The sequence below is a fragment of the Meleagris gallopavo genome, chromosome 19 (genome assembly GCF_000146605.3).
Source record: "Meleagris gallopavo isolate NT-WF06-2002-E0010 breed Aviagen turkey brand Nicholas breeding stock chromosome 19, Turkey_5.1, whole genome shotgun sequence".
Classification (NCBI taxonomy): domain Eukaryota; kingdom Metazoa; phylum Chordata; class Aves; order Galliformes; family Phasianidae; genus Meleagris; species Meleagris gallopavo.
In genome coordinates, this window is record NC_015029.2 from 4,634,424 (window position 1) to 4,659,284 (window position 24,861).

Below are 24,861 nucleotides of genomic sequence, written 5' to 3' on the forward strand. Positions count from 1 at the left end.
GATCCAGGTTTATAAATATCTGAGGTGTGGCGGCCATAGCGGTGAGGCCAGTCTCTTTTCAGTGGTACGTGGAGACAGGACGAGGGGAAACGGACATCAGCTGCAGCATAGGAAGTTTCGCACGAATGTGCGTAAGAACTTCTTCACGGTGAGGTGACGGAGCACTGGAACAGGCTGCCCAGGGAGGTTGTGGAGTCTCCTTCTCTGGAGATATTCAAGTCTCGCCTGGACGCCTACCTGTGCGACCTGGTGTAGGGAACCTGCTTTGGCAGGGGGGTTGGTCTCGATGATCTCTAGAGGTCCCTTCCAATCCCTACAATTCTGTGATTCTGTGAACTTTAACAATTCTATGATTCTGTGAATCTGGCTGATGGGTTTTGGGGTGCAAATCTTCACAGAGGTTGGGGCAGCACCTCTGCAGGCCCATTTCTGAGATGCTGTGAAACAAGTCTCACGGGGTGAGTCTGCAAGCGATGGGGGTGAGCAGAAGGTTATCCGAGTGTGCTGTTGTGAAAGGAGTTCAGCCTTGTCCCAGCCTCCCACAGTGTCAGACAGGGTTTGTGGCTGCTTCTGGTGAGGATGTGAAGATTTGGTCATCTGAGGGTGGGTCACAGCTGTGGAGAGGAGTGCCTGTAAAGGAGTGGGAAAGGTGCCTGTGCTACCAGTGTTCTGCAGGGCTGTGAGAAAGGTGTGTTTGGCACTGTCATTTACAAGCACAGCCTGTTTTCCTGTGTGTTTTTCCAACCCATAACACAAGGCCCTGACTTTATCCGTGTGTATCCAACAGCACCAGCGTGAAGCACGTGTGAACCCTTGCCCTGCCTGGGGAGAGCTGGCCCCCAGCCTGGCACTGGGGCACGGTGCTGCTGAGCACTGCTGACAGCGCTACGAGTGCACATTGCACTGGGTGAATATTTCACAAACACTCAGCGTCAACTCATTGTGGTTCTTCCTGCTCCATTTGGGTGACAGCCGACAGCACAATGACCTCCAGACCTGCCAAAGCTGCTTGTTTTCCTGGCTGTGTCCTCCTGCCCGCGTCCCACTGAGCTCCTCAGTCTTTCTTCTTCCTCAACAGGACATTCATGGCAGGAGCATCTCTGCTGTGGGTTGTTTCCCCTTATCCAGCTGCTTTACAAAGTATTAATAACAAGCACACACATATTCTGCTGAAGGCCCCAGTAACAACATATTTTGCATTTCTCCCTCCAAGGACCTTATGATATCTGTTTCCATGTTTCATTTTCAAAGACGTAGGCTGAAGTAAACTAAACATTTTGCCCACCCCCAGACTCTGCTTCTACTGCAACTCCTGCCTGGGGAATTCGGGACATCCCAGGGCTGCATATGTTTCTGTATACCAGAGCTAATACTCCATTTGAATAGCTGGGACTGGCAAAAGGAAATGGAATAACCAGCTAGAAAGCACTATAACCACAGTTATGTACCCTGGAACATCTCTATGCTTTAGAAGCACAGCTAGAAGGGCACCAATGACATCCAAGCCAAGCCGATGTGTATGGGGATTCATCTTTGAGTTCAGGGCTGGGCAGAACATCTTCACCTCTGCTCCCATCAGAGGAAGCTCCCTGTGTCCTTGCTCTCAGAGCACCTCTGGGATCCTGGTTTCTGTGTGCTACACAGCAATTAATTGTCCGTGAGCTGACAGATGAGAAAGTGGAGGCGTTCCGCTGCGGGAAGAAAATATCTCAAGGTAAAAGTGCAGCAGGGAGCTGAACGGGAAATGCCTTCTGAATGAATCCCAGGCTGCCGGCTGTGCGGGCTCTGGGAGAGGTGGGAGCACACTGGGTATGTCTGCCAGAGGCTCTGATGTGCGCTGGGACGGGATTGCCCTGCTGCCAGCACTGAGCTCATGGCAGCAGCTGCACCATCGTAGTGTTGTGCTTCTGACTTGTGCAAGGCTCGCTCCTGTCATGCAATCGTAGAACAACCCAAGCTGGAAGGGACCCATAACGTTCATCAGGTCCAATCCTCTTCAGCTTCTTACGTCTCTCTTGGCCTGAAGTCCTTGAGCCACCGGGAAGGTATGCCTGACCGGGCCGTTTTCAGCTCCGCTTGTACCAGCAGGAGGGATGAAGGAGATATTTATTATCACACTTGTAAAAGCAAGAGCCAAACTGGATCCAGTTCCCAAGACAGAGGTCGGCTGGCACAGCAGAGAGCTGGGTTTGGATATAGCTGGATGCAGAGGTGGGGTGCCAAGCCCTCAGGAGCAATCCTGCAGCACACCACTCCTGCCAGCAATGTCCATCCCCAGAGTGATGTACCACATGTCAGAGATGTTCAGCTTGGCAGCCATGGGCTGTGTTTCCTCTCCAGAACCACAGTAATACAATCCCTATGGAATTTACAAGACGGGCATCCTTTCTAAGAACCCCAGCAGAGACAGAGAATTTGGATCCTACAGATTTCAGTGAATATGATGCAGGAAAGTTGCTGTTGTAAGGACCAGCAGATCTCCTGCCCGGAGGATTTCTGGTTTGTATCTCTGTCTCTCACGTATTCTTTCTCTTCGTACTCTCAGAAGATATTCCAGGCACACAGTATTCTGTGTTTGCTTGCTTTGTCCTGCTATTTTGGCTCTTGGTTTTCTCAGGATGGGGAAATGGTCCCCAATTGTAATTTCAGACGTTACCCTCTGTCTGTCCCCACTTACAGAAGGGATGTAATTCAATTCAGAGTGGAAACATGAAGGCAGCCTCTGCCAGATGTTTGTGGATTCCATGAGCTCTGTTTGTGGAGACTTCATTAAAGCAATTTCACTTTTGAAGAAAACGTAAATAGCAAATATGGTTTTGATTGTCAAGAACAATGGAGCCTTTTTGGGGTCTGTATTTATGTTGCGATAGCTTTTGAGTTGTCAGGACAGAAGTACAACTTTTGAAAAGAATATCCTTAAAGAACTGTGACTTTCTTTTCAGTCATGACAAGGCATTGTTCCTCCCCATCTCTTTTCTTTGTGCATCCAACCAATACTGAGCAGTCTTCCACAGACACGACATTCCCTCTTTGATTCCCAAAGGATGAGGAATTGGGACCTGAAACTCCAGCCTTCCTTCCTTTCATCCCTCTTCAGTGTAGCTCTTGGACATGTGCCTAACCTTTTGTGAAGTGGCCGTGCTCCATTCTTCTAGCCAAAATAGCCATGTTTGTGGAGTTTTCTCCTCTTGCTGAATGCGATGCTGGCTTTCCAAGTCCAAAGCGACATTTCTCTTTTCTAGCTTGCCACCACGTCCTGCAGTCACTATTGCCCAGGTGCAGCCTGCAGAGAGGAGATGGGACTTGTGCACCTGGTGGAGGACCGCTGTCTCACTGCCAGCCATTCCCACTGCAGCATCACAAACTGCAGGAATTCATGAGCACAAGGAACTTGTGGTGTTATGTAAGCACCCTGGAAGTGGTTGTTTATTCCAGGCCCAGCTGAAAAATTGCCTATGGAGAAATAGCAGAGGTGTTTTTGGTTTGCTCCCAGGGATCTGGATAGTTGGCTGAAAAAGCATTAAGCATGTTTGAGGGAGAGTTAGTTATGGATCTGTGGCTGGTGATGTCTCCAGTCTTCAGTCAGGGCATCTGCTCGCTTTTCATTTGGCTGGACCATGGTAGTGAAATGTCAGTAGGTGGATAAAAGGTGTCATCTGGTCTGGTGGCACTGCCCCAGCACGACCCTGTGATTTTGGATGTGCTGCATTGAGATGGACATAGCAATGCCATTGAGCATTGACCCCAGCAGGTGAGCAGGTTCTCAGATCTCCCTCGCTGTGAACCTGCATCTCTCTGCACAGCCCAAAGGAACAGACAGGTCTCTATCTAACCCCACTTTTTTTTCCTATTTGCTTTGCAAAGCTGCTCAGAGCTCACACTGTGTGTGCAGCTGTGGCCCAGCAGAACCTTCCCTGAGCTGTACACTGCCTTACAAATGTTCACATGGACCAAAGCAAAGCTTCCTTCACTGTTCCGTGGGTTCCTGGAGATCACAGAATCAGTAAAGCTGGAAAAGACCACTGAGATCATCAAGTCCGACCATCAACCTATCGCCATTTGCCCACTAACCAAGTCCCTCACATGCTGACACCAGCAAGAAAACCATTCTCACTGCATCTCCTACCCCATTCTCAAGATGAGTCCGTGCCCTGCGTGCCCTCGTGTGCCCGGGGAAGGCAGCATGCCATGTGCTGCAGCATTGGCACAGGATGGGCTGGAGAGCTGCCAGGGCCTCGCTCACCCCTCTCTAACCAGCGCTGTCAGGAGAAGAGAGATTTGAAGATTTCACTAATTGGCTGAATGCAGCCTTCCCTGTCAGGGCGAATTAGGGGAAGCCTTCATCCTGGGCCGGAGCACAGGAGGCTTGGGGAAGATGAAGCTTGCCACATGCATTTGCGAACACGGGGTCACTTTCTCCTCTTTTGGGTCAGGTGCTGATGAGATGTGTTGTGATGGGATTAGCCAGGTGACTGCTGCGAAGGGTGATTGCCCTGGCAGGTCCTGCCATGCTGCTGACAGGGCTCTGCTGGAGGAAACGTGGATACAGCAAACAGCCCTGGCTGCAGCGCTGTGCTGGGGCACCGTCCCTCCGTCCGTCTGTCCCGCAGCCCAGGCAGAGCTGTGTCTTACTGACATGCAGTGCAGGCTTTTGGTTAGTTTGTCTCTGGTATGCTTGGCGGCACAGGGTTTTGCCAAGCACGGTGGAAGTTTTTGCATTATTTTATATTGACAGCATTTGTCTGCTGTAACAATTTGGCCAAGTTTCCTGCACATCTTCTGCTGTTACACTGCCGTTCTTTGTGAGTCTCTCCCTGTGCCTGTCATTTTGGAGTTGCTTTTCTAACGCGTTGGCTCCCTGATGCTCTTATTACTTTTGGCACTGGGCTCGCATCCCGATTAAGCACATTGGCTCCTGTTTTCTCTATTTCCGCGTTGGCCCACTCTCAGAATTCCTCTTACCATTACATTCTAGCACCGCTCTGTGTTATTATTTATTATTTATATTGCAGTAGCGCCTGAGAGTCCCAGCTGAGATCACAGCCTCATTGTGAACATGACGTGCATTAATACAGTCTCTCACTATTCCCTTTTTATACCGTTTTATTTTGCCTGACCACGGCTCTGTTTATTCTCCATCAGTGTGACATGTGGGTTTCTGGGGCTCGAGCGGTGCGGAGGGCTGTGCATTCAGCTCTGCTGCAGCTCGAAACTCAGTTATGGGTCCTCTTTGCAAGACCAGGGCTCTCACAGCGCAGACTCTCTGGAAGAACACCTTCCCCTCCTGCAGCACGCCTGAGCTGCACCATGAGCTCACCGGGATCCCTTGGCACCTGGGCTCTTGTGGGTTCCATCAGCACCTTGGGTGTCCTGTGCACCTCAGGTCTCCCTTGCAACTTGTATGCACCCAGGTACAGATGCTGGCCCCAAGACCAGAGATGACAAAGCAGGCATGGCCAGCTGCTCTTCTTCTGGCGTGCACATGCACAAGCACTGCCTGATTCCTGACAGCAGCCCCTTCCCTAAAGAGCAGGGAGCTGTAACTTCAGCTGGGAGCTCATGTACCTTTCTGTGTGTTTTATCATAGAATCATGGAATCACTAAGCTTGGAAAAGACCACTAAGATCACCAAGACCCCAACCCAGCCCCATCATGCCCACTGACCATGTCCCTCAGTGCCTCATCTCCATGGTTCTTGAAAATCTCTAAGGGTGGCAACTCCATCATTTTGTAGCTTTACTGTCCCAGTTGTGACCATGAAGCAGTGTGATACGCCAAGGAGCAGTTGGAAAAGCAGTGTTTATAGGAAGGAAGAGATCTGATATCAATAAGGCTAGAACTGTAAGCCTGTGCACTGCAAAGCCGTCATTGTGTAAGTGTTGCCTGAAAGTAAGGCTGTTCCTCACACGCCTTTCTCCTCTGGCTTTGGTTTGCAGCTGGTAATTAAGTTTAAAAGGGAATAAAAATGTTCTGGTGCTGTATGTTGGCAAATGGTTGGAAGTGAAACAGAACAAAGCACAGAAGGGATCTTTTGAGCCCTGGACTACCCTTCTCAGCCTCCCTACACGATTGGCTTCCCCACAGCTAGGGTGCTGCTGTACTTCCCAGTGAGCCAAACCCTCATTTTTTCCTCTCTTTTGCCTTTTTCCAGGGTGCCAGAGGGCCTGATGGACCAGTAGGCGAGCCAGGGTCACGAGGTGCCAAGGTGAGCACCAGCCTGGCTGAGACTGCTCTTGGCTGTGTTGTGGACAGACCAAGGTCACAATGGCACCGTGAGCACCAGCCAGCAGGAACAAGTCCTTTACGCAACAAAAGCAGAATCTTCCTCCAAAGCAGTGTTTGCTCAAAGAGACTTGGGTCATGTCGCTCATTGCCCAAACTGCCTGCTGGTTGGGGTGCTCCTCAGGGCAGGGTGCTGGGCAATCAGCCTTTCAAGAGCTGCAGGGATCTGGAGGGGATATCTGGTGCAGAAAAATGCAAGAGCAGGTAGGCTGGTGCAGAAGAGCATCACCGATACCATTTGTGCTCCTGCCAACGCGTGTTTGTCTTTTTGCTTTGCAGGGCCGTCCAGGGGAGCCAGGCAAGATGGGGCCAGATGGGCTGCAGGTACGTCCTGCAGCCAGCACCTGCCCAGTGTGGGAAGGTGTCAAACCCCTCCAGGGGTGCACACAGTGCCCAGGGACCTGCAGCTTCTCCTGGCCAAAGCACCACAGGTGTCTGAGCACAGATCCAGCTGCTAACATCTGTCACTGTGTGTTCACAGGGGAAGATGGGCGAGACTGGGGAGACAGGATCCTGTGGCTTTCCAGTAAGTGTCCATGAGAGTGCTCCCTTTTAGAAACGCATTTTCACTCCAGTTCCTAAGTTTTGGGTCCTGATTCTGGAGGAAAGACTCAGACATCTCATACTTACAGACCACCTCTCACTCTTTGTTGGTGCTTTTGAGATAGATGTTACTGCTGGGAGGCATGGAGCATTGCCGTGGGGTTGGAGTTGACCTTGGTGTGTTTCTTTTTCCTAGGGTATCCAAGGGCCTTCTGGACCTCCAGGAGTAAAAGGGGCACCAGGCGACCCGGCAAGTGCCTTATGATTCTCTCTTCATCTGTCACACTCAGACATCTCATTGCTTTCTCTGTCCCTACTCCTTCCCACTTCCAATTTCTCTGTCTCTGCCAGTTGCAGTGTCAGAGATGTGAAAGACTTGGCTAGAGCCCTACAGAGTACAAGGAAAGATGAAGTCAGATCCCTGAAAAGCATAAAAGGGGCATGGATCAGCATGGAGATTGTAGGAGTGGGCTGGATTTTGGAAGGAAATGGAGGAAAGAAAGGCAAGGTTGGGTCTGAGACAGGGTCAGATGTAATGAGAGTTGGGATCGATGGGGACCAGGAGGGAGGCTGCAGTGCCAGAAGTGAGCCCACAGCCTTGGGGAAGGCACTGGGAGATGTCAGATGAAGACACAGACTTGGGGAAGGGCACTCCTCATTAAAGCAGGCTGAGTTATCTCCTGCCATCTGTGTCTTTGGGATGGAGCAGGACAGAGACAGGAAAGCATACCAGACACTTCCAGGTTACCAACTGCAATAGTTACAGGTGGGAAAGAGATGGTGAAGGGCCTTCTGAACTGCTATGGTGACTCAGTACACCCACTGTGGTCTTTCCATCTTGCTGCCCATAGCTCTGCTATGATGTGGGAGGGAACTGGTGTTTTACCTTACAGGAAATGGTGCCCTTCAGAAATAAAAACAGTTGTATGAAAAGGACCTTGTGTCTCCGTTTTCCAGGGTCCACAAGGACCACAGGGACCACCTGGACCTTTGGGAGAAATTGGCCATAAGGTAGGTCTGGTCTTTGCTCTTATTTCTTTTTCATTCACCTAGAGAGAGGCACCTTCTAACAGAGATGACAGAGGTGCAACCTTCCACACCCAGGGATGTGAGCAGGAAAGACTTCCCTCAAGTCTGAATTTCAACTTCCAAAGCAAACAGTGAGAGACAGAAATTCAAACATCATTCTCATCTCAGGCCATAGACAGCTGGTATCTGGGCCTCCCCATCTTCAGAACAAGAGCAACATTTCAAAGCTCTCACAAGCACATCCCAGGCATGGCTTTACCACCACACCATACCACAATACAGAGCCAGGAACAAACTGTAGCCTTCGAACTGAGAAGTGGTATTTTCTGTCCTGTTCACTGGTCCATTTGCTGGCAAGGCACAGTTGTGGATGGCCAAGCAGTCCCTTCTCAAGTCACTGCAGGCAATGAAAGGAGCTCTGAGAAACACCTTTGCTGCTGACAGTGCTTTTTGGGTTATTGTTGCCATGAAGCAATGGCACAAACACACCATAACCAAAGCAGCAGCAGCTGCTGAACAGTGTCCTGATGGATTGCAGGAGATGCCCCATGGCTTCCCCCTAACTCATCTACAGACTGCTCTATTTGATTCTCCATGAAATATCAGCATTTTTGTCTGAGTGTACCAGTTCCTCTTGGTAGCTCCTTTCCATACATCCCTGTATGGAAACTGTAAAGCAGCCATGATGTTTCACTTGGTTGTGAAAACAGCAGCAAAGGTACCTTTTAATACAGCCTACTGCGAAGTGTATGAGTCATGAAAGTTTCCATTCTCATGGCTGCTAGACTGGATGGAGCGGGCTCTGAGCATGGTAAACCACACTGGGGAGCTGGAAAGCTGCTACCAAGCCACTATGGATGCTGCCAACCAAGAAAGTACAGAGCTTTATTCAAATCTGTGTCTCTTCCAGGAGCCTTTCTCTGCACTGGCACCTCTGGAGAAACCAAAGCAGGATTTTTGCTTTCATTGGATCCTGAATTTTCTCATTGCGTGACTTGACCATTTGTTAATAAACCCAACACTCACCCTGCTCCCTCCTCTGCCCAAATCCATTGCAGCAAGCCAGGAACTGGCTCCCTTCCCTGGGCAGCCGAGTGCTCTCTTTGACTATGTGCTCTTTTTTCCTTTATTCCATACTGCAAAGAGTAGGGAGAGTGCTGCCTGGAAAGCAAATATCCTAAGTAAATAACCCCCTGGAATCCTTTAAAGACAGGCTTTGGTCTCGTCTTACAGATTGTCATTCTTCCCAGGGTAGTAGAAAATGGACAAAGATTGAAGCTCTCAGTTGGCATTGGTGCCAAAGATTTGAGTGGCCCCACTATTGCAAAGCTGTGACATCAAGGAAGAGCACCTTCCCTCTACCTGCATGCCTTCCCATAGGTTTTGGCTATCTGTGGGGTGCCAGCCTTTCTGCCAGGATCAGTAGCCTTAGCAAGCAGAGGGCTGGAAGGAGTTACAGGGGAGAATGGGGGCGTGGGAGATGCACAGAGCCCTCGCAGGAGCCAGGCTGTGCCTCTTTGATGCTGCATACCCTGAGCCAGCTCCGGGGCGGTGATTGCATTGCAACCAGGGCTGTGCTGTCCCGGGAGGTCTCTGCTAAAGGAATTATGTCTTTGATCTTCTTTTCTGCTTGGTTACAAAGGTTTTTTTCATTGTCTGTTTTTTTTCTTTTTTTTTCCCAGGGACCGCCTGGCCCAATGGGACAACCTGGCCTCCCAGGTGAACCTGGCATGAAGGTAAGAAAAACCATTTGTGCAATTTCCCTATCAGAGCTTGAGAAGGAGCTCGCTAATGAATTTTGGCTCTGTCATAAATCCCAAGTCTGAGTGGAGAAGGAAGTCCTCAAGACCCAGAGAATTAGGCAGCTTCCAACATGGAACAAGAAGAGCCGAGGTCTCAAGTGTAAAAATACCCTCAGACAAAGTCCCACCAGTTCCCAAGCCTCAGCTCTGTGGGGACTGAGCTTCTCCAGTGGTTATGGGGGAGGGTGCTCTGCTTCAGGGCCATGAATGCACCTTCTTGTCTACACGGAAAGGCCTTCAGAAAACATCTCTTTATTTGACAAAGGTCCCTGTGCAGAGCAGCTCACAGGGAGGTTAATTTTATTTTGTCTCCCCTGGTGCTTGGTTTGAAGGTTTGCTCCTACATAGAGAGCTTGTGAGCAGACTCTGTGGGGATTAGATGCGATTTCTTCTATGCTGTTCCTCAGTCCCTACCCCCTGCCCCATCCTATGCCTCTTTTTCCTTGGCAAATCCTCCAAGGCTTCACCAGAGCTAGCAAGTCTATGGCATCCTGACCTGTGCTCCTGGCTGTCCCTCCACGCCATCAGTGGAACAGGTCACAATTTGCATAAAGCACTTCTTTACCCCTGCCAGAGCCCTCCAGCCTCTGTCACCCAACAGGCATTCAGTGCCCCATGCTCACCATCACTAAGCAGCTCGTTTCCTTGTCTGTGATGCCTTCTTTCTAGGGTGATCCTGGCCAGCTGGGAGTTCCTGGAGAGCAAGGCCTCATTGGTCAAAGAGTGAGTACCCACCTTTTGGTGGCACTTCTCCATCTCATCAGCTCCTCAGAGGCTCTTGTCCGTGCTCACCCACAATCTGTGGGCATAGAGCCTCTCTCCCAGGCATCCCATAACCCTCCCAGCCCCACATGAATCTCTGCCTTCCCCACGGAGCCCACCGGCTTGAGCTGAGCTCTCAATGCTCCACCAAGTAGGGAGACACTGGCTGCTCTGTGGGAGGGAGTAGGGACGAATGCACAGCCTGAAGCTGGCTGTGCCTCTTGTCCCTTCTCAGGGCTAAGATCAAGAGTCATCTGATGAAAGCATGGGGGAAAAGTATGTTTGGGCACAGCTTTATGTGACTTGCTTCTGTCTTGCAGGGAGAAATGGGGCTGGAAGGGGACAGTGGGCCACCTGGTCCAGATGGAGCCAAGGTAAATTTTGGGATGTATGGGTTTGGCAGCAGGGAAGGTATTCTGGTGCAGTGTTCCCTTACCCCCTTGCTTCTTTGATGGCTTATCTTATTTAGAAATAAGAAGTCAGGATATTTTTTTCTGCAGACACATATAATGGACTCCTCGTGTTTTACTCCTCTACCCACATTTTTGGCATATGATCAAATCTCCAAAAAGGTCAACTTCTTTAATATATAGTTTCCAACAATTTGTCTGTTTTATTTGAGTTTTTACAGATTAACTTTCCAACTAATTAGGAATTCCTGGGCCTGGCAGGGGAAATCAAAAAATTGTCCATCACTGCCCCCTGTACTGCTGACGAGAGCATTGTTTGCAAGGAAAGAAATTGGATCCCCCTCCTCCTGGCATAGTCCCAGGTGCTTGCTCAGAGCTTGCATTGCTCTCTTTATCTAACTGCTGTGAGTTGCTACCTTGCCTTTGGAACAGCATTCCATTTCTGTCCTTGCACAGCCAGTCTTTCCAAACAGACCAACTGTTTTGTTCCATGGAAAGAAAAAGCAGCCGGTCCCACAACAATGCACTTTATTGCTTTGCTCTGATTAAGCTGTTTGCCATGTGTCTTCATTTCTGCTTATCTCTGAACATTGGACCAAAAGATTCGTCCTTAAAGACAATCAAATCCTCTGATTTCTCTTGCCATCCCTAAGAGCTCTTGAACCACACCAGGTTTCACAGAACCACAAGGACTGGAAAGGACATCTGGAGATGATCAGTCCAACCCGAACATGTCTCTGGGCAGCAGAAGAGCCACTGCTTGCTGCAGAGATGTTGGTGTGACCAGTAGAGACGTGGCTCTGCTCTAGCACAGTGGGTAACAAAGCCACCGCAACCACTTGGCTGTCAGTGCTGGCATCAAGGCTGATGCCACTGTCAATGCAGAATTGGCCCTTTTGATCATCTCCATGAGATGTGCCATCAGCTGTAAAAGCAGAGAAGCAGAGATTTGCCATAATCCAATCCTCCAACCACGAGACCCTCTCAGGGCAAGGTGACAGCTTCATGACATTGATCCCAGCCCTTGCAAGAGCCAGGTGCCCCTCCACACAAACCCATCACACCCATTCAGTCTTTCAGCATCTGGAACGCAAGGCTCCTGGGTGAGGCAGGGGACTCTTTTAGATCTTGTTCACTGTCTCATTCACGTGGGAGGTTCAGGCCTCACTGCAGGAGAAGCAAAGTTCACATTTCCCTATGTAATGGGGGAGTTCCTCCTCCTCCAGCCAAGAGATTTTTTTAAAAAAACATGGGTTTGCTCATTTTGTTAAATGTCAAGTGTATTATGACTCATCCTCATTCATCCTTTTGCTTGCAGGCTCTTTTCCTCCCAGACTCCTGAAATATTAATTATGGACAGTGTTTTTTTCCTCGCAAGAGCCATGTATGGTGACCCATGTGTTGTGTGGGTATGCAAACTCCCACCTCTTCTTTTCCACAGGGAGACAAAGGAGAGCAAGGCCTGGATGGAGAGAAGGGAGAAAAAGGCACTGAAGGACTGAAGGGAAAAGAAGGGCCTCCTGGATATCCCGGCATCACAGGTGTCCGAGTGAGTCTGAGAAAGCATCCTGCTCACCTCTGTGGGGTTCCTGGAGCAACTTGAGCTCTCCTCCTGGCTGCATGGGCAGCCTGTGTGTATTGCAGGTAGTTGGGTGGGTGCATGAGCCCAGCACAGCTCCTGCACCTCTCCATAGGGTCATCTGTGTGATCCCAAACGGGGGGTGATCCCACAGGGGGATCAGCAATGAGTGCTTCATGCTCTTGTCTCTAGCTGTTGTGTGTAGGGTGATTTTCACCTTCGTGGCTGGAGCATGGCCTAGATGTGCAGTGTGGGCTCTCTTTTGTGACCCCTGCTCAGATATGGGGCACACAGTGAGCCCTGGGTTGCAGAAGGCAACCAGTTCCTACAAAGGGCTGAGAGCCTTCTGCAACCATGGCACAAATGAAAGCAGCAATGTTGTGTCTGGGAAGCTGGAATGCACTGAAACCCTAGCAAGAACAAAATATGCTTTTTCTTAAGTCATCATTTTATTTATTATTCCAAGGATAGCTATTACCACTGATATTAATACTCTGTGACAGGATATGCCATCTTGCAGCAAAACATGTGGGGGCAGATTGAGTGGGAGATGCAGGCAGTGAACCAGGACTCTGCTTGGGACAGGATGTTGTCCAAGATATGACTCGATGCAAGTGTTGGCACAAAGTAAACTGTTTTGCAAAAAAAGAACATGCAAATAGGAGGAGGGTTGGTCATCAAGATGTGGATCACTCACTCATTTCTGATTTGCTCTCGCTCATTTCTGTTTGGAGGAGTAGGGCAGGATGCAGCCTGGGGCTCATTTAGTGGTACCGGGTGTGGAGCAACGCTGCCCAGCGCCAGCAGGCTGCTCTGCAGCAAAGCCAGATCCTTCTACCCAAAGTGGGGAGCCTATCAGTGATTTGTTTCTCGTAATTCCTGCAGTGCCCTTGAGCACGGGGTGGGTGCTCAATGCTAGAGCACATCGTTTGTGCCTTCGGTGACGTTGAGGCTGGCTCAAAGGAAGGCAGGGAGAAAAGTGTGAGGAACGGAGGAGCAAAGGGGCTGAATTTTTGTGTTTTGGGGCTGAGATGGGGATTGGAGCACTGACTTGACTTGAAGGTGGAAACTCCATAGATATATAGAACAAGGCTGTAATCCTGCCCCAAATGCGTCCACAGCCCGCAGGGAGCCCTTAGCAGGGTGGGTACAGCTTCTGGCAGCTCCATGTGTTTATGTTGTGCACAGTTAAGAACCAATAAAAGTGCTAAAATCATGCAAAAGTCATATGAAGTTATAGCATATAAAATATAGATTCTCGCAGACTGTTTGCCAGCATGTCCCTGGGAACATGATGCCGTTCTGTTTTATTTTAAAAAAAAGTCCACAGAGCCAAGATTCCCGCTCATAATCACTTTTTTTTTTTTTACTGCAAAGTGCTATATTTCCATCTACTATTTTAATATGTTCCTTTGTATATCCGTATGTCTGAACTCGAGCAGACTTTCAGAGACCACAGGGCTCCAGATAGCGCTGCCTGCTGCCAAGCGTCGGGCCATTACCTAATGCACAGGCTGCTGTTCCATGCTTGCTGAGGTAATCTAGAGATGGAAGTCCTCTGACAGAAGTACAAATAATTTTCTCCTCCTTTTTTTTTCTTTCTTGGAGTTTTTCATCCTAGCTTCCCATGGAGGAAGTCATAGAATCAGGGAATTGTTAAGATTGGAAAAGATCACTAAGATCATTGAGTCCAACTGTTGATCCATCACCACCAAAATGAAAAAGTGTTGGTGGGATCTTCCTTAGATTTCTGCCAAGTTCATGGATCAGAGATGCAAATCACTAGTGATAGCTACAACTCACTTCTTTCCAAGTGAGGAATGGAAGCTGTGATGAAAGGTTAAACCAATCTCTTCAAGGCACACCACAACCATCATCCAGGCATGGATGGGTGTTCTCAAGGCTGACGGAGAAAGATAGGAAGAGTCTAACCAGGGGAAAAACTTGAACATGTTCACACAAGGGCAAATGCTAAGATTGCACAGTGACCAGTTTCTGACCAGAATTTGCAAGGAGCTGCTCCAGTACTGCTGAGATACCCTGCTCATCTACAAAGGTGATAGTGGAGATGTTAATGCTTCTGTGCTGTTAGTGGCAGAGACACCAGGATCCAGCTGGTTCACTGTGCCAACCAACTGATCTGCATGTGGCAGTGTGCAGCTCACCTTCTGCTGCTGGAAGAGGTTCATATTGCCTCAAGAAGATGATGCTCATGCACAGCCATAGACAAACTTCTCCAGCACTTTGGCTTGGCTCTCGCCCTGCAAACCACTACAGCTAAACCACTTCCTGAAGAATTTTCCTTAACACCAAGGGCATGTTTAGTCTTCATCATGATCTTGCTTATGTCTGAAGGAAAAAGGCTCTTCAGCATTATATGTTCTGGACACATGTAGGAAATGAGGATATGGCCATACATTTTCAGCCTGCTTTGCACATACTGGCCTGGGGGAAAGGCCTGGTGCTGGCAGCTCCTCACGTGGCCCCAGAGCAGGTAGGACTTGGCTGGGCTCGTAGGAACTCACACACCGCTTGGCGATGGAGCAACAAGAGGAATGGGAAGAGGCAGTGCTTGCTTCGAGCCATGCAGTTCTACTGGGTCATGCAGAAAGAGGCTTTCACCCAGGAATTGGTCCTACAGGTCTGGCTTCGTGAGCAAGGTTGTGTTTTCCAGGAAGCCATGCCAAAGCTGGTACATTACTGACCAAGTGCACCCAAGCCTGCCTGGGTGCTCAGGAAACGTTTTTCAAAGATCATTAGCTTGAACTTGGCTCAGCCATCCCCACTGTTAGCATATCTGCAAACCGGTTTTTAAATCCCAAACAAAAGCAGCAGGGAGGCCCCAGCTGAGTCTCCAGGGATAGTTTGTGCACATTTCAAAGCCAGTGGATTTCAGCAAACAAACGGAGATGGCCCATGAGTCTCCCAGCTGTGGCTGGCAGGGCTCGAGGCAGCTGGAGCTGTGACACACAAGTTTCCTCTGTCTTTTGGTCACGCTGTCCAAGTTCACACTACTCCATTCAGCTCTAGGTCCTACTTCTGCCAGTTATCCCTCTGGTAAGGAGGGAGGAGTCAAAGCATCTGAAGCACTAACGTACAGTTAAGTGCAGGATCCAGCTGAGATTTCAGAATTTCCATCAGAGATGTGCATCCCTTCTGAGCTGCTGTCCCACCTGATATCTCTTTGCAGTGGTTTCCCATTTCCTCTAATGCCTACTCTTTGCTGTCACTTCATCTTGATTCTTCCAGACTTGGCCACTTGACCTCTGATTGACCAAGTGAGAGCAACAAGGAGGTGGTAATCTCTTCCCCTTGCAGAGTAGCAGGTTGGGCATCCCCCATTGGAGACTGGAGATGCAGGTCCAGGTCAACAGCAGGTTGTTGTCCCCTGCAGAGTCAGCAAGGTGGGATGGGGATGCATGTAAGATGGAGCAGCTCTTTGAGCTCCAGCAAGATGTTCATCAGCAGTGCAAGCACCCGTGTGCACCGAAATGAAAAGCTAATTCATCCTAGCTGGTAATCATATAAGGGGAACAGTGCCATGCAGTCCAAAATACCCAATCAACGTTGGGCATGTTGAGCACTGTTGAAGAATAATGTGCATTTCCAAAGGATCTGACTGCCTGTCAATCGCATGCTTTACAATAAAGGATGAAAAGAAGCAGAGGTTGCAGCCAGCAGTGCAGGCCGACCCGCTGCTGGCTGCACGAAGGGCCCAGGCCAGTTGGCAGGAGGCAGGCGGTGGGTTTCCAGCTGCTCCGTGGCTGTGCTCTGTGGTTTTCGTAATGTGCTGGTTGTCATACAAAGCCGACATCTGATAGCAAGGTTTTTACAGTTCCAGGAAAGCAATTGGAGAGCCTGTAGGTAATGAAATGCAACATGCTCCGAAACAAGAAAATCCCTCATTGTTCAGCAAAATTAGGAGCTGAGCTCTTTTCTTTTTCCACTTCCTTTTTAACCCGAAATTCTATCTGCAGTGTCATTCAAGCCACATCAGGACGCAGAGAGCTTTGAGCCAGATGCTCCAATGGTAAAAATGGCCATAAACAATTACATCAGAGCAGATCTGGCTGTGTGTGCTGTATGGTGCAGATGAGTATCAACAAACCAGAGGAGCTCCGAGGGCTGGTAAATCCCTTTACTCGGGTGTGACATGGTCAAAGTACTTTTGTTTGCTCTTCCAGAAGGTTGAGTGACAGAACTGGACCAGAGTGGAGATCTGAGAAGGCTTTTTGAGGGAACTCAAAGTGCTTTGGAAAGGGCAAAGCCACTCTCCTGCTGAGAAGCACTGGGAACATGCGAGGCTCCTGGCTGCAGCCTCATGGGCTCAGCTGTGTCACTCCCCACGCACAGCCCTGGGTGGTGTCGTGAGGACAGTATCTCTCCCGTTGGCTTACACATGCTCCTCTTCCCCATCATCTACAAGCTAAAATCCTGAAGTGCTCAGGATGGACCTTCTGCTTTGAACTCATGTTTTCTCTCCAGAATCACCACACTGTGGACACAGCTGAGATGAACTGGTTTCTGAGCTGAGCTGGGCAGAAGCTAATTCTCATCCAACACACTGCTGTAGTATAAAGCTGTCCAAACAGCACTTACAGCTGATTTTGTCCCAGAGTGGTTTTTTGCTCTTTGTTCTTTTCTGTTTCTTGCCACTGAAAACATGATTCAAAGATTTTCTGCAACAAAGCTCCTTGCTCTGCTGTCACGGAGTCCAGCCATTCACTGTGAAGACATGAGCTCAGCCACAGATGACAGCACCACTGCAGTGACATGGCACTCAGCTTTCTGAAAATACTGGGTCCTGGAGCCACTTCTGGCTTCAGCCTCAGTTGTCCATACAGGAAGCTGTGGGGTTTTTCTGATAATGTGCTGAGCTGTTGTTTCCTGGAAAAGTCAAGGTTTGTGCACTGGTCCGTGGAGCCTCTACTGAAACAAGCCCCTTAAACTCGTGGACATGGGGTTGTCCTTGGCTGAGCTGCATCAAAAATCAAAGGAGAATGGGGCAGCTCTGGAATGAAGTAAACGTGCTTAAGCCCTTTGCTCTGAATAGGGCTGGAGCAAGGGTTGGTGAAGAGCTCCCCCCAGGTTCTCCTTCTCCTTCTGGGAACAGTGCTGCAATCCCAGGGCAATACTGCCCTCATCTGCAGTCCTTCTTTAGCTCTTGTAACAGCTGCTTCTCCAATGGCCCCAGGTTTGTCTTCTGTGGAAATTGATGGGGAGGTACGTAGATTTTGCTGTTTGGAAGATTTACAGTTAGGTGCTATGGCTGAGCCCACCCGATGCTCTGAGCCCCCCAGAGTGTGCAGCCATCCCTGCATCCCATCGGTCCTGGATGCGTGCTGGTCGGCGCTGCATGGCCTCTGCCGCTTGGGAAGGAGGCTGCTCCCAGCTGGTCCTCATTTAGAGTTAATAGGAGTTGAAATGAGCCAGAATTTGAAATAAATCCCATTGACTTGGCACAGTTTCTTTCCTGACTCAGACGAAGGAGACGCGCTTTTTGTGCAGTTACTCCAAGATTCCCCTCCTTATTGCAAGAGAGAGGATTTCATTCCCCTCCTCTTCCACAACCCCAGGGCGTTTGTGTCCTTCAGAAGGAAGATGTTAACCCCTGTTGTTTGAGGAAGGAAAAAATGACCCGAGTAGTGCTCGTTGGCATAAATAGGAGTGTTACCCGAGTGCTCTCTCTGTTGCTTTCTTCCCAATTGTCAGCTTCCAAAATGGCCAATTCTTTGGGGCATTTTGGTAACTTCTTTTATGGAGCTTCCAAGCTCAGTGGTTGAGGGCTTGCACTTCTCCTGCACCCCCCATCCATCCATCAAGCCACCATCTTTGTCTCATGGGCTGCCTTAGGGATGAGGAAATAGAGGAAGAAAGGGGAAAAAAGGCTTTTCCAGAGACAACAAATGAGTAGGAGTTCAGAGCTATTGGCCCAAACCAGAGCAACTCAGAGCACAGTTCTGTGCACAGTCCTCTTTGTTACCTTATGCTATGACTGCTTAGAAAAGAATGAGTCAAATAAATGTTCTCATCCAGAAAATCAAAAGTTGAATATTTCAGAGCAACATCTGCATGCAGATTAGGACTCGCTCTGAAGCAGGGAGGTTGGGGTACAAGGTTTTGGTTTGCTTTCCATACTGTAAGTTGAGGAACTCAGCTGAAAAGAAGGTCATGGTGATGCTAAGAGTAGTTTCTCCATCCGACGTCTTCTTGTAGGGTTTCCCCATCTCACTTTCTCTTTGAAGTCAACCAGCCAGCTGTACCTGCACTCACCACTCGGGTTTCCACAAGCAAGCCAAGGGCCCAGCGCTCCCCAGTGCTCCCAGCAAAGCCCTCTGAACCTTACAGTACAATCAGATCATTCTTCTCAAGAATAGTTGAGTCTTTCTTCTTTCCCCATACCCATTCAGGAGCTACTTCTGTGTTTCCTCCGCTTTCAAACTACGGCTAGGCATAGAGATTAGGAAATGTGTTTCTTATAAATCCAAAACATTTATGTCTTCAAATGCCCGGCCCCAATAATCCCACTAATTTCCTGAGTGCTTGTGAACTGTCCTATACGGGGCAGGCTTCTCTCGATCAAAGTTTATTAAGTAGAGGTTCTCATATGGAGACATTGCTGAGCAGTAGGAAATGATATGGGGCTTTTTCATTTCCCTTTAAATGAGCTGGCTGGCTGGGCCTTGAACAATATGGGCATGGTCGTCCTATGTTTCATGCTTACTACCTTCACTGCTTTAGCTTTTCTGCCCTTCCTGCTTCCAGTGCCTCCAACTACCACCATTTTGCCCATCACCATTGGCACTTTCTTTTCTTTACTCGCTGGCTGTGTTCTGGTTCTTCTATTTCTTCCTGCCTCATGTTTGATAGGAAGGAGTGACCTCAGACCTCCACTTACTGACACGCAAAACATCTGGAAACATTCTGCATAACAGCATCAAGTAATGCTGAACCCATCCGAGATGGGATTTGGGAAGGTGTCTTTCCAGGCACCATGCTCTCTTCCAGTTGTGATCTGCAAGAAAAAAAGGAAAGTTGACCTCTGAAGAGCCAAGAGTCGTCGTGCTCCTTGGGTCCAACCAGGCTGGTGAGTCGTGTCCTTGAGATCACTTCCTGACATCCGCTGCGTATGTGCAGAGCATCGCAAAGCGCCGGGGAAGTTGGGTCTGCAGCAGAGCCCTGCTTGGCTCTGTTTGAGGCATATCTCTCTGCAGTTCATTCAACTTCCTTATTTTGTTTTTCTCCGTGCTGTTGTTGTAACATAGATTTCAACTGTTGATGACTTGAGAATTTAAAGCTGGGCTGCGCATCTGTTTGCTCACATTAACACTGTGCTGTGCGAGAGATCCGACGTTGCTGCCAAGGCCATCAGCAGCCCAAAGCCTCTTTTTTTTTCCCTTAAAAACTCATCAATTTGCATTGAAAAATAAATCATTCAGCTTCTGCCATAGGCGATCATCTAATGCTGTACTGCAAGATCTTAAAGAATTGGGTCCTTATTGAAGCTGGCAATGGAATTTTGCTTCCCTGGGATATTTTAGCATACCTCAAGGCATGTGAATTTGTTAAAACTGCTGCTTTCTGCTGTTCCTGGTCACTAATACCATTATCTTCAGACAGAACTAACATGCTTCTCTAATGAGGAGCGCAGTACACAAAATCACCATTTAGAAGTAATCTTGCTCACGGAAGAAGCCTGGAGGGAAGATTTGCTTTTTCATACAACAAAACGTCTACAAACCTCAAAAATAAAAGCATCAAGTGTTTAGTGCCTTGGCATGCTAACCCAGTTGATCTGAATCTAGCAAAAAGAACCTGGAATGAATCATTCTGATGTATAAACTCCTATACATCTTCCGCCCTTCATTGCTCAGGACAGTGGGAAGCCTGGAAACTTCACAGTTGCAGTGAAATAGGCACCAAAAGGTGCCAGATCCCTGAGGGGCTATGGAGACCCTGCACAAATCACAGAATGTATTCAGAACAAATTCTATCCTACGGAATTTGATTTATCAGTGTTGAGTTTTTTTCCCCTCTTCTGGCCCCAGTTTTTCCATTCCTGGATAAATGAGTCAGAAGAATAGGAAAAAGGGAAATCTGACCTTTTTTGAAGGCGACCAAATGGTTTTTGGGCTGGCCATGGCCTGTGTGTCCTTGCCATGTGTCAGTGCAGTGATTTCCTGGAACTCTGCAAACCAAGACGTGTCTGGGATTGCAGCAAACATCCACAGTATCGGGAACGACACAAGGAAAGATACCAAGTCTCTGGGAACCCCAGGCAAATGTTGAGCTGTCTCTACATTCATCTGGGCTAAATTCCTGTGCAGTTGGAGAAAGCACATCCAGGAACACCAGCCATATGGTAGGCTTCCCGCTCACCAGCAGAGCTCCTCTGGCCAAAGTCCTAGAAAGCAGTGCTGGTGGAGCATGGAAATATCCCTAGCTGATAGAGCTTGCTCCATTTGAGGAGGTGGCTGAGACTGCAGGATCCAAGCCACATCTCTGCTGCCAGTGTTGCCAATATGGTTGAACCCATTTATTCATACCAGCAAAGCTTTTAGCAAGAGCTGGCTTGGTGGGAGAGCCTCACGGGATGATTTCTGGTTGAGCACAAGTGACAGCTGGGCTCACGGCTATCGCTGCCCAGAGGCAGAGGTGCTGCCAAGAGTTCATTCCCAGCCATGAAGAAGAAGCACACCCCAGCTGGAGGAGTCAGGAGAACATTCTGGAGATGGTGAACATCCCTGCTCACTGAGGTCAGTGCACACCAAGGAGTTTATCAGAGCCCACCCCTGTGCTAAGACCCCACCAACATGGAAAGATGATCTGGAACAACCAGGGACAGCAAGACCCTGTCTGAACACAGCACAGTCTTCTGTGGATCGAGTTTAATGTTGTGCACAGGACTTGGGCTGCTGAAGATGGGATTTGTTTTGCTTTTCCCTTCTCCCAGGTGACTCTAACCCTATATCTGCACTTCATGATTCAAGCGTGAAGTTGAATGCAGATTTTAGGAGCAATTTGGAAATGTCTCTTAGGAGGAAGAGTGAAGGCAAAGACATTCTGGGTGCAGGGCAGAAGCGAATTTCAGTCGTGGCTTCTATGGGAGATGCATCAGGAGTGGAAATCAGGCTGTACAAACAACGCCTTCAGTTTGGCTGTGGGATCCCTGTGACCTCCTGCAGGAACAAAGGATCTGTCTGCCCTGCACATTTATAAGGGGTACCTGTCATTTTTTCAAAATGTAACACCCTGATCCTGGGGAGGCAAGTACAAATAAGATGGAAGTCTTTGTTTCAAGGGCCTTTGCAGCACAGCGATCCAAGAGCACATCTCAGTGTGCAAAATTATTCTGCTGGAGAAGATTGGCAACTCAGCCATCACCAGGGCCAGGAACAGATTTAGCTTAAAATGGGCTTTCTCCAGTTCACAAGAAATATCCACTGCCCGCAACTCCAAAAGATCTTACTGTGCAGTCCATGAAGAAAAAATGTGATGCAACTAATCAGAAATCTCAGTTGCATCATTAATCTTCATGGCTTGTTTTGTGAGTGATACTGCGACTCAGTCTCCAAATTTTCGGGCCAATAAGCATCTCAGTATTGGTGCAGAGAAGGTCTACCGTGCAATGACATATATATACCCAATATGTATCATATCCAATACCTATCTGACATATCCAGTGATGAATACATGGCAAAGTTGGGTGTCTGGTTCCTCGTCCCGTCTCGGGTTGGCTGCACAATGAGCTAGGGGTGGTCCAGTTGGATGCTGCCATTGGTGAGGATGTCTTTGTGCTCCAGTCAGTGTCCAGCACGTGGGTGACCCTCAATTCATCGCCTGTGGGAAACTAATTGCAAAAGTGCCCTCTTGGAAAAGCGCAGCACGAAAATAGCAAACAAATCCCCAAGCAAAATGGAAGAGAAGACAGAACAGGACCTGTGGAGTCCTCACAGGGACCCATCCTTTGTGAAGCTCTGGAGGTGTTGGCAAAGGGTGCACTTGAAGTGTTTGACTTACCGAAAGTGGAGCTATTCCCTCTGGGGAGGTGAAGGAGTTATACGATTCTTCAGGGCTATCAGAAGCCTGAATTGCTCCTTTGTGTTAAGAGCAGGCACTTAGGAAGCCCATTTTTCAGATCGGAGTAGAAACCCTCAGGCATGGCCCCATTTATAAGTTGCTTTTGTTCACCCGAGAGACCAATAGCTCTCTGCGACATCAGCAGAGGTGAGCACTACACCTTCTTACCCGACCCTGCAGAGGGAGAGATGCTGCACTGGTGTGTAGATGCTGCTGAAATGTTCCTCACGATTGCCATTATTTTCTTCAGTGGTGCTTTTGCTTGATTCAGCCAGATCCAAAATATGTTGTCTGCATTGCAGCCAGCGGGGCCAAACACTGAAAAATAAATTCCCTGGGCTCCCTCAGGAGACTTTGCTGAACTCTGTGCTTGCCACAGCTCGTTTCATCTGCAAGGATGGCTGGCAGGGTCTGCTGCAAGGAGGCACCCATGTAGGTGCACAAAGCAGGCCAGCATCTCTCTCAGCACTGTGGCTCCTACCTGAAGATTTCCATCCCAACCTATTTCTAGCTGAGATCAGGATGTTGTGATTTCTGTGTGCTGTCTATTGCAATAATAATAGCATAAAGGGTGAGCTTTTGCTTTGTAATCAAAAAGTTGTGTATGACAGCTAGATAGACAATGAAACAACTGTCTGTTTTTGTAGTGGGAAGATAAAGAATTGCTGTTGAAGCAGTATTTTCATTGCCATTATTCTAGAGCCATATCAGAGTACTGACATCCAATTCAGTGCATTAGTTGGTAGTGAGCAGTACAGCTCTGTGAGCAGCAGTGCACAGACGGCTGCTCTGCTCATGGGCCAGAGGAAGAGTTGTGTAGAAGTCAGAGGAAATGTGGTTCCCATGTTTTGAACACTACTGAAATTCTCCTTTTGCATCCTCAAGGACAGACTTGTGGTGGTGGCTTTCCACAACCTGCAGGTCCTTGATATGAGCAGATGAAAAGCATCTCCTTTCAGCAATGTTCTGTAGTCACTGGGCACAGAGATCTTTCCTCTCTCAGCCATGAGTTTTCCTTTTCATCCATGTGATGGAGCAACTCAAGGACGAACTTGGCCATGCTGTAGTACCTGGGAACTGTGAAAAGGATGGGTGAGGATGCTGTTAGGGTTGTCTTTGCACCAGCAAAGTGAACAGCATGCTGGTTGGGATTGGATTTATTTGCTTTCTCATTCCAATAGCTTTTTTTTTTTTCTTGCTCTCCTAGGGACCAGAAGGGAAACCAGGAAAACAGGGGGAAAAGGGCAAGCCTGGCCAGAAGGTAAGAACATCTGCCACTGATAACAGTTCCTCCTCTGGATCTCATTTTCTTTGCTCATCATTGATCATAGAATCATATAATGGTGTGAGTTGGACTTTAAGGATCATTTAGTTCCAAGCCCCCTGCAGTGAACAGAACACCAACCACCACCAGATCAGGTTGCCAAGGGCCCCATCCAGACTGGCCATGAGCACCTCGAAGGATGGGGCATCCATAACTCTTCTGGATGTGCCAGCGTCTCACCACCCTCACACTGTGCCTCAGCACCCTTGTATTTGTCTGCAGAAGCTGTTTTGAACTTTGTTAACCTCTGTGCTTTCATTCTGCAGGGCAGCAAGGGCTACCAGGGGCAGCTTGGCGAGACAGGACCTCCAGGGAAGGAGGGGCCGAAGGGGAACCAAGGCCCTAAAGGATCCCGAGGTACCCTGGGACCTATGGTGAGAAGAGCTCTGCAAATGGTTGAACATAACACCAGAAATGTGGTTAGCTGTGCTGAGCATGGGCCTACGTGGAGCAGAGAGCCCAACAGGGCCTTCAGATCAGAGGGAGTGAAATGTTAAATAGACCAAAAGGGCATAACACTTGCACTGAGCAGCAGAGGAGAGGCTCCATGGTGGTGGCAGTGATGCCCTGTGACCCCAGCTCACACTGCATTGTGGTGGTTCTGTACAATTCCCCGGACAGAATGAAATATTGGGGATTTTTGCTTGTAAATGGAGTGGTCTGACAGCTATTTTTGCTAAGATCTTTCCCTTTGAGACTACACACTCAGTGCACTTTTAAGTCAAACTGTGTTGATAGAAGGAACTCTGCCTTGGATTTCTGCCCTGTTTCTACACCCACTCTTGATCTACTTATCTAAAATAATTGCAACAAGAGGAAATATAGCATGGGAAAGAGTTTGAGTTGGGGCCTGAAGGTGAGGTTTTCAGCAACAGTAGTATGACAGGGAGGGAAGAAAGTTAATTTACCTGAGACAAATTAATTCATTATGCAGCAGTAAGTAACAAGAACGTCCTCGTGTATTGCAGGCTGGTAAGGAAACTTTTTGCACTTCGTTTGGTTGAACTCAGTGAAAGATCAGGAGTTATTTATGAACTAGGAATGGTGGTG

General features: G+C 48.7%; 1 protein-coding gene across 3 annotated transcripts in view; it reads left to right on the forward strand.

The window, feature by feature from the left end:
• COL27A1 (collagen type XXVII alpha 1 chain) overlaps window positions 1-24,861 on the forward strand; it is a 129,469-nt gene that overhangs the window by 85,941 nt on the left and 18,667 nt on the right. For all 3 annotated transcript variants that reach the window (XM_031556174.1, XM_031556176.1, XM_010720821.3), the window contains 11 exons: window positions 6,152-6,205; window positions 6,562-6,606; window positions 6,764-6,808; window positions 7,022-7,075; window positions 7,783-7,836; window positions 9,537-9,590; window positions 10,326-10,379; window positions 10,739-10,792; window positions 12,270-12,377; window positions 23,695-23,748; window positions 24,078-24,185. In XM_031556174.1, coding sequence (XP_031412034.1) covers window positions 6,152-6,205; window positions 6,562-6,606; window positions 6,764-6,808; window positions 7,022-7,075; window positions 7,783-7,836; window positions 9,537-9,590; window positions 10,326-10,379; window positions 10,739-10,792; window positions 12,270-12,377; window positions 23,695-23,748; window positions 24,078-24,185 — 684 coding nt within the window. The remainder of the gene's footprint in view (window positions 1-6,151; window positions 6,206-6,561; window positions 6,607-6,763; window positions 6,809-7,021; window positions 7,076-7,782; window positions 7,837-9,536; window positions 9,591-10,325; window positions 10,380-10,738; window positions 10,793-12,269; window positions 12,378-23,694; window positions 23,749-24,077; window positions 24,186-24,861) is intronic.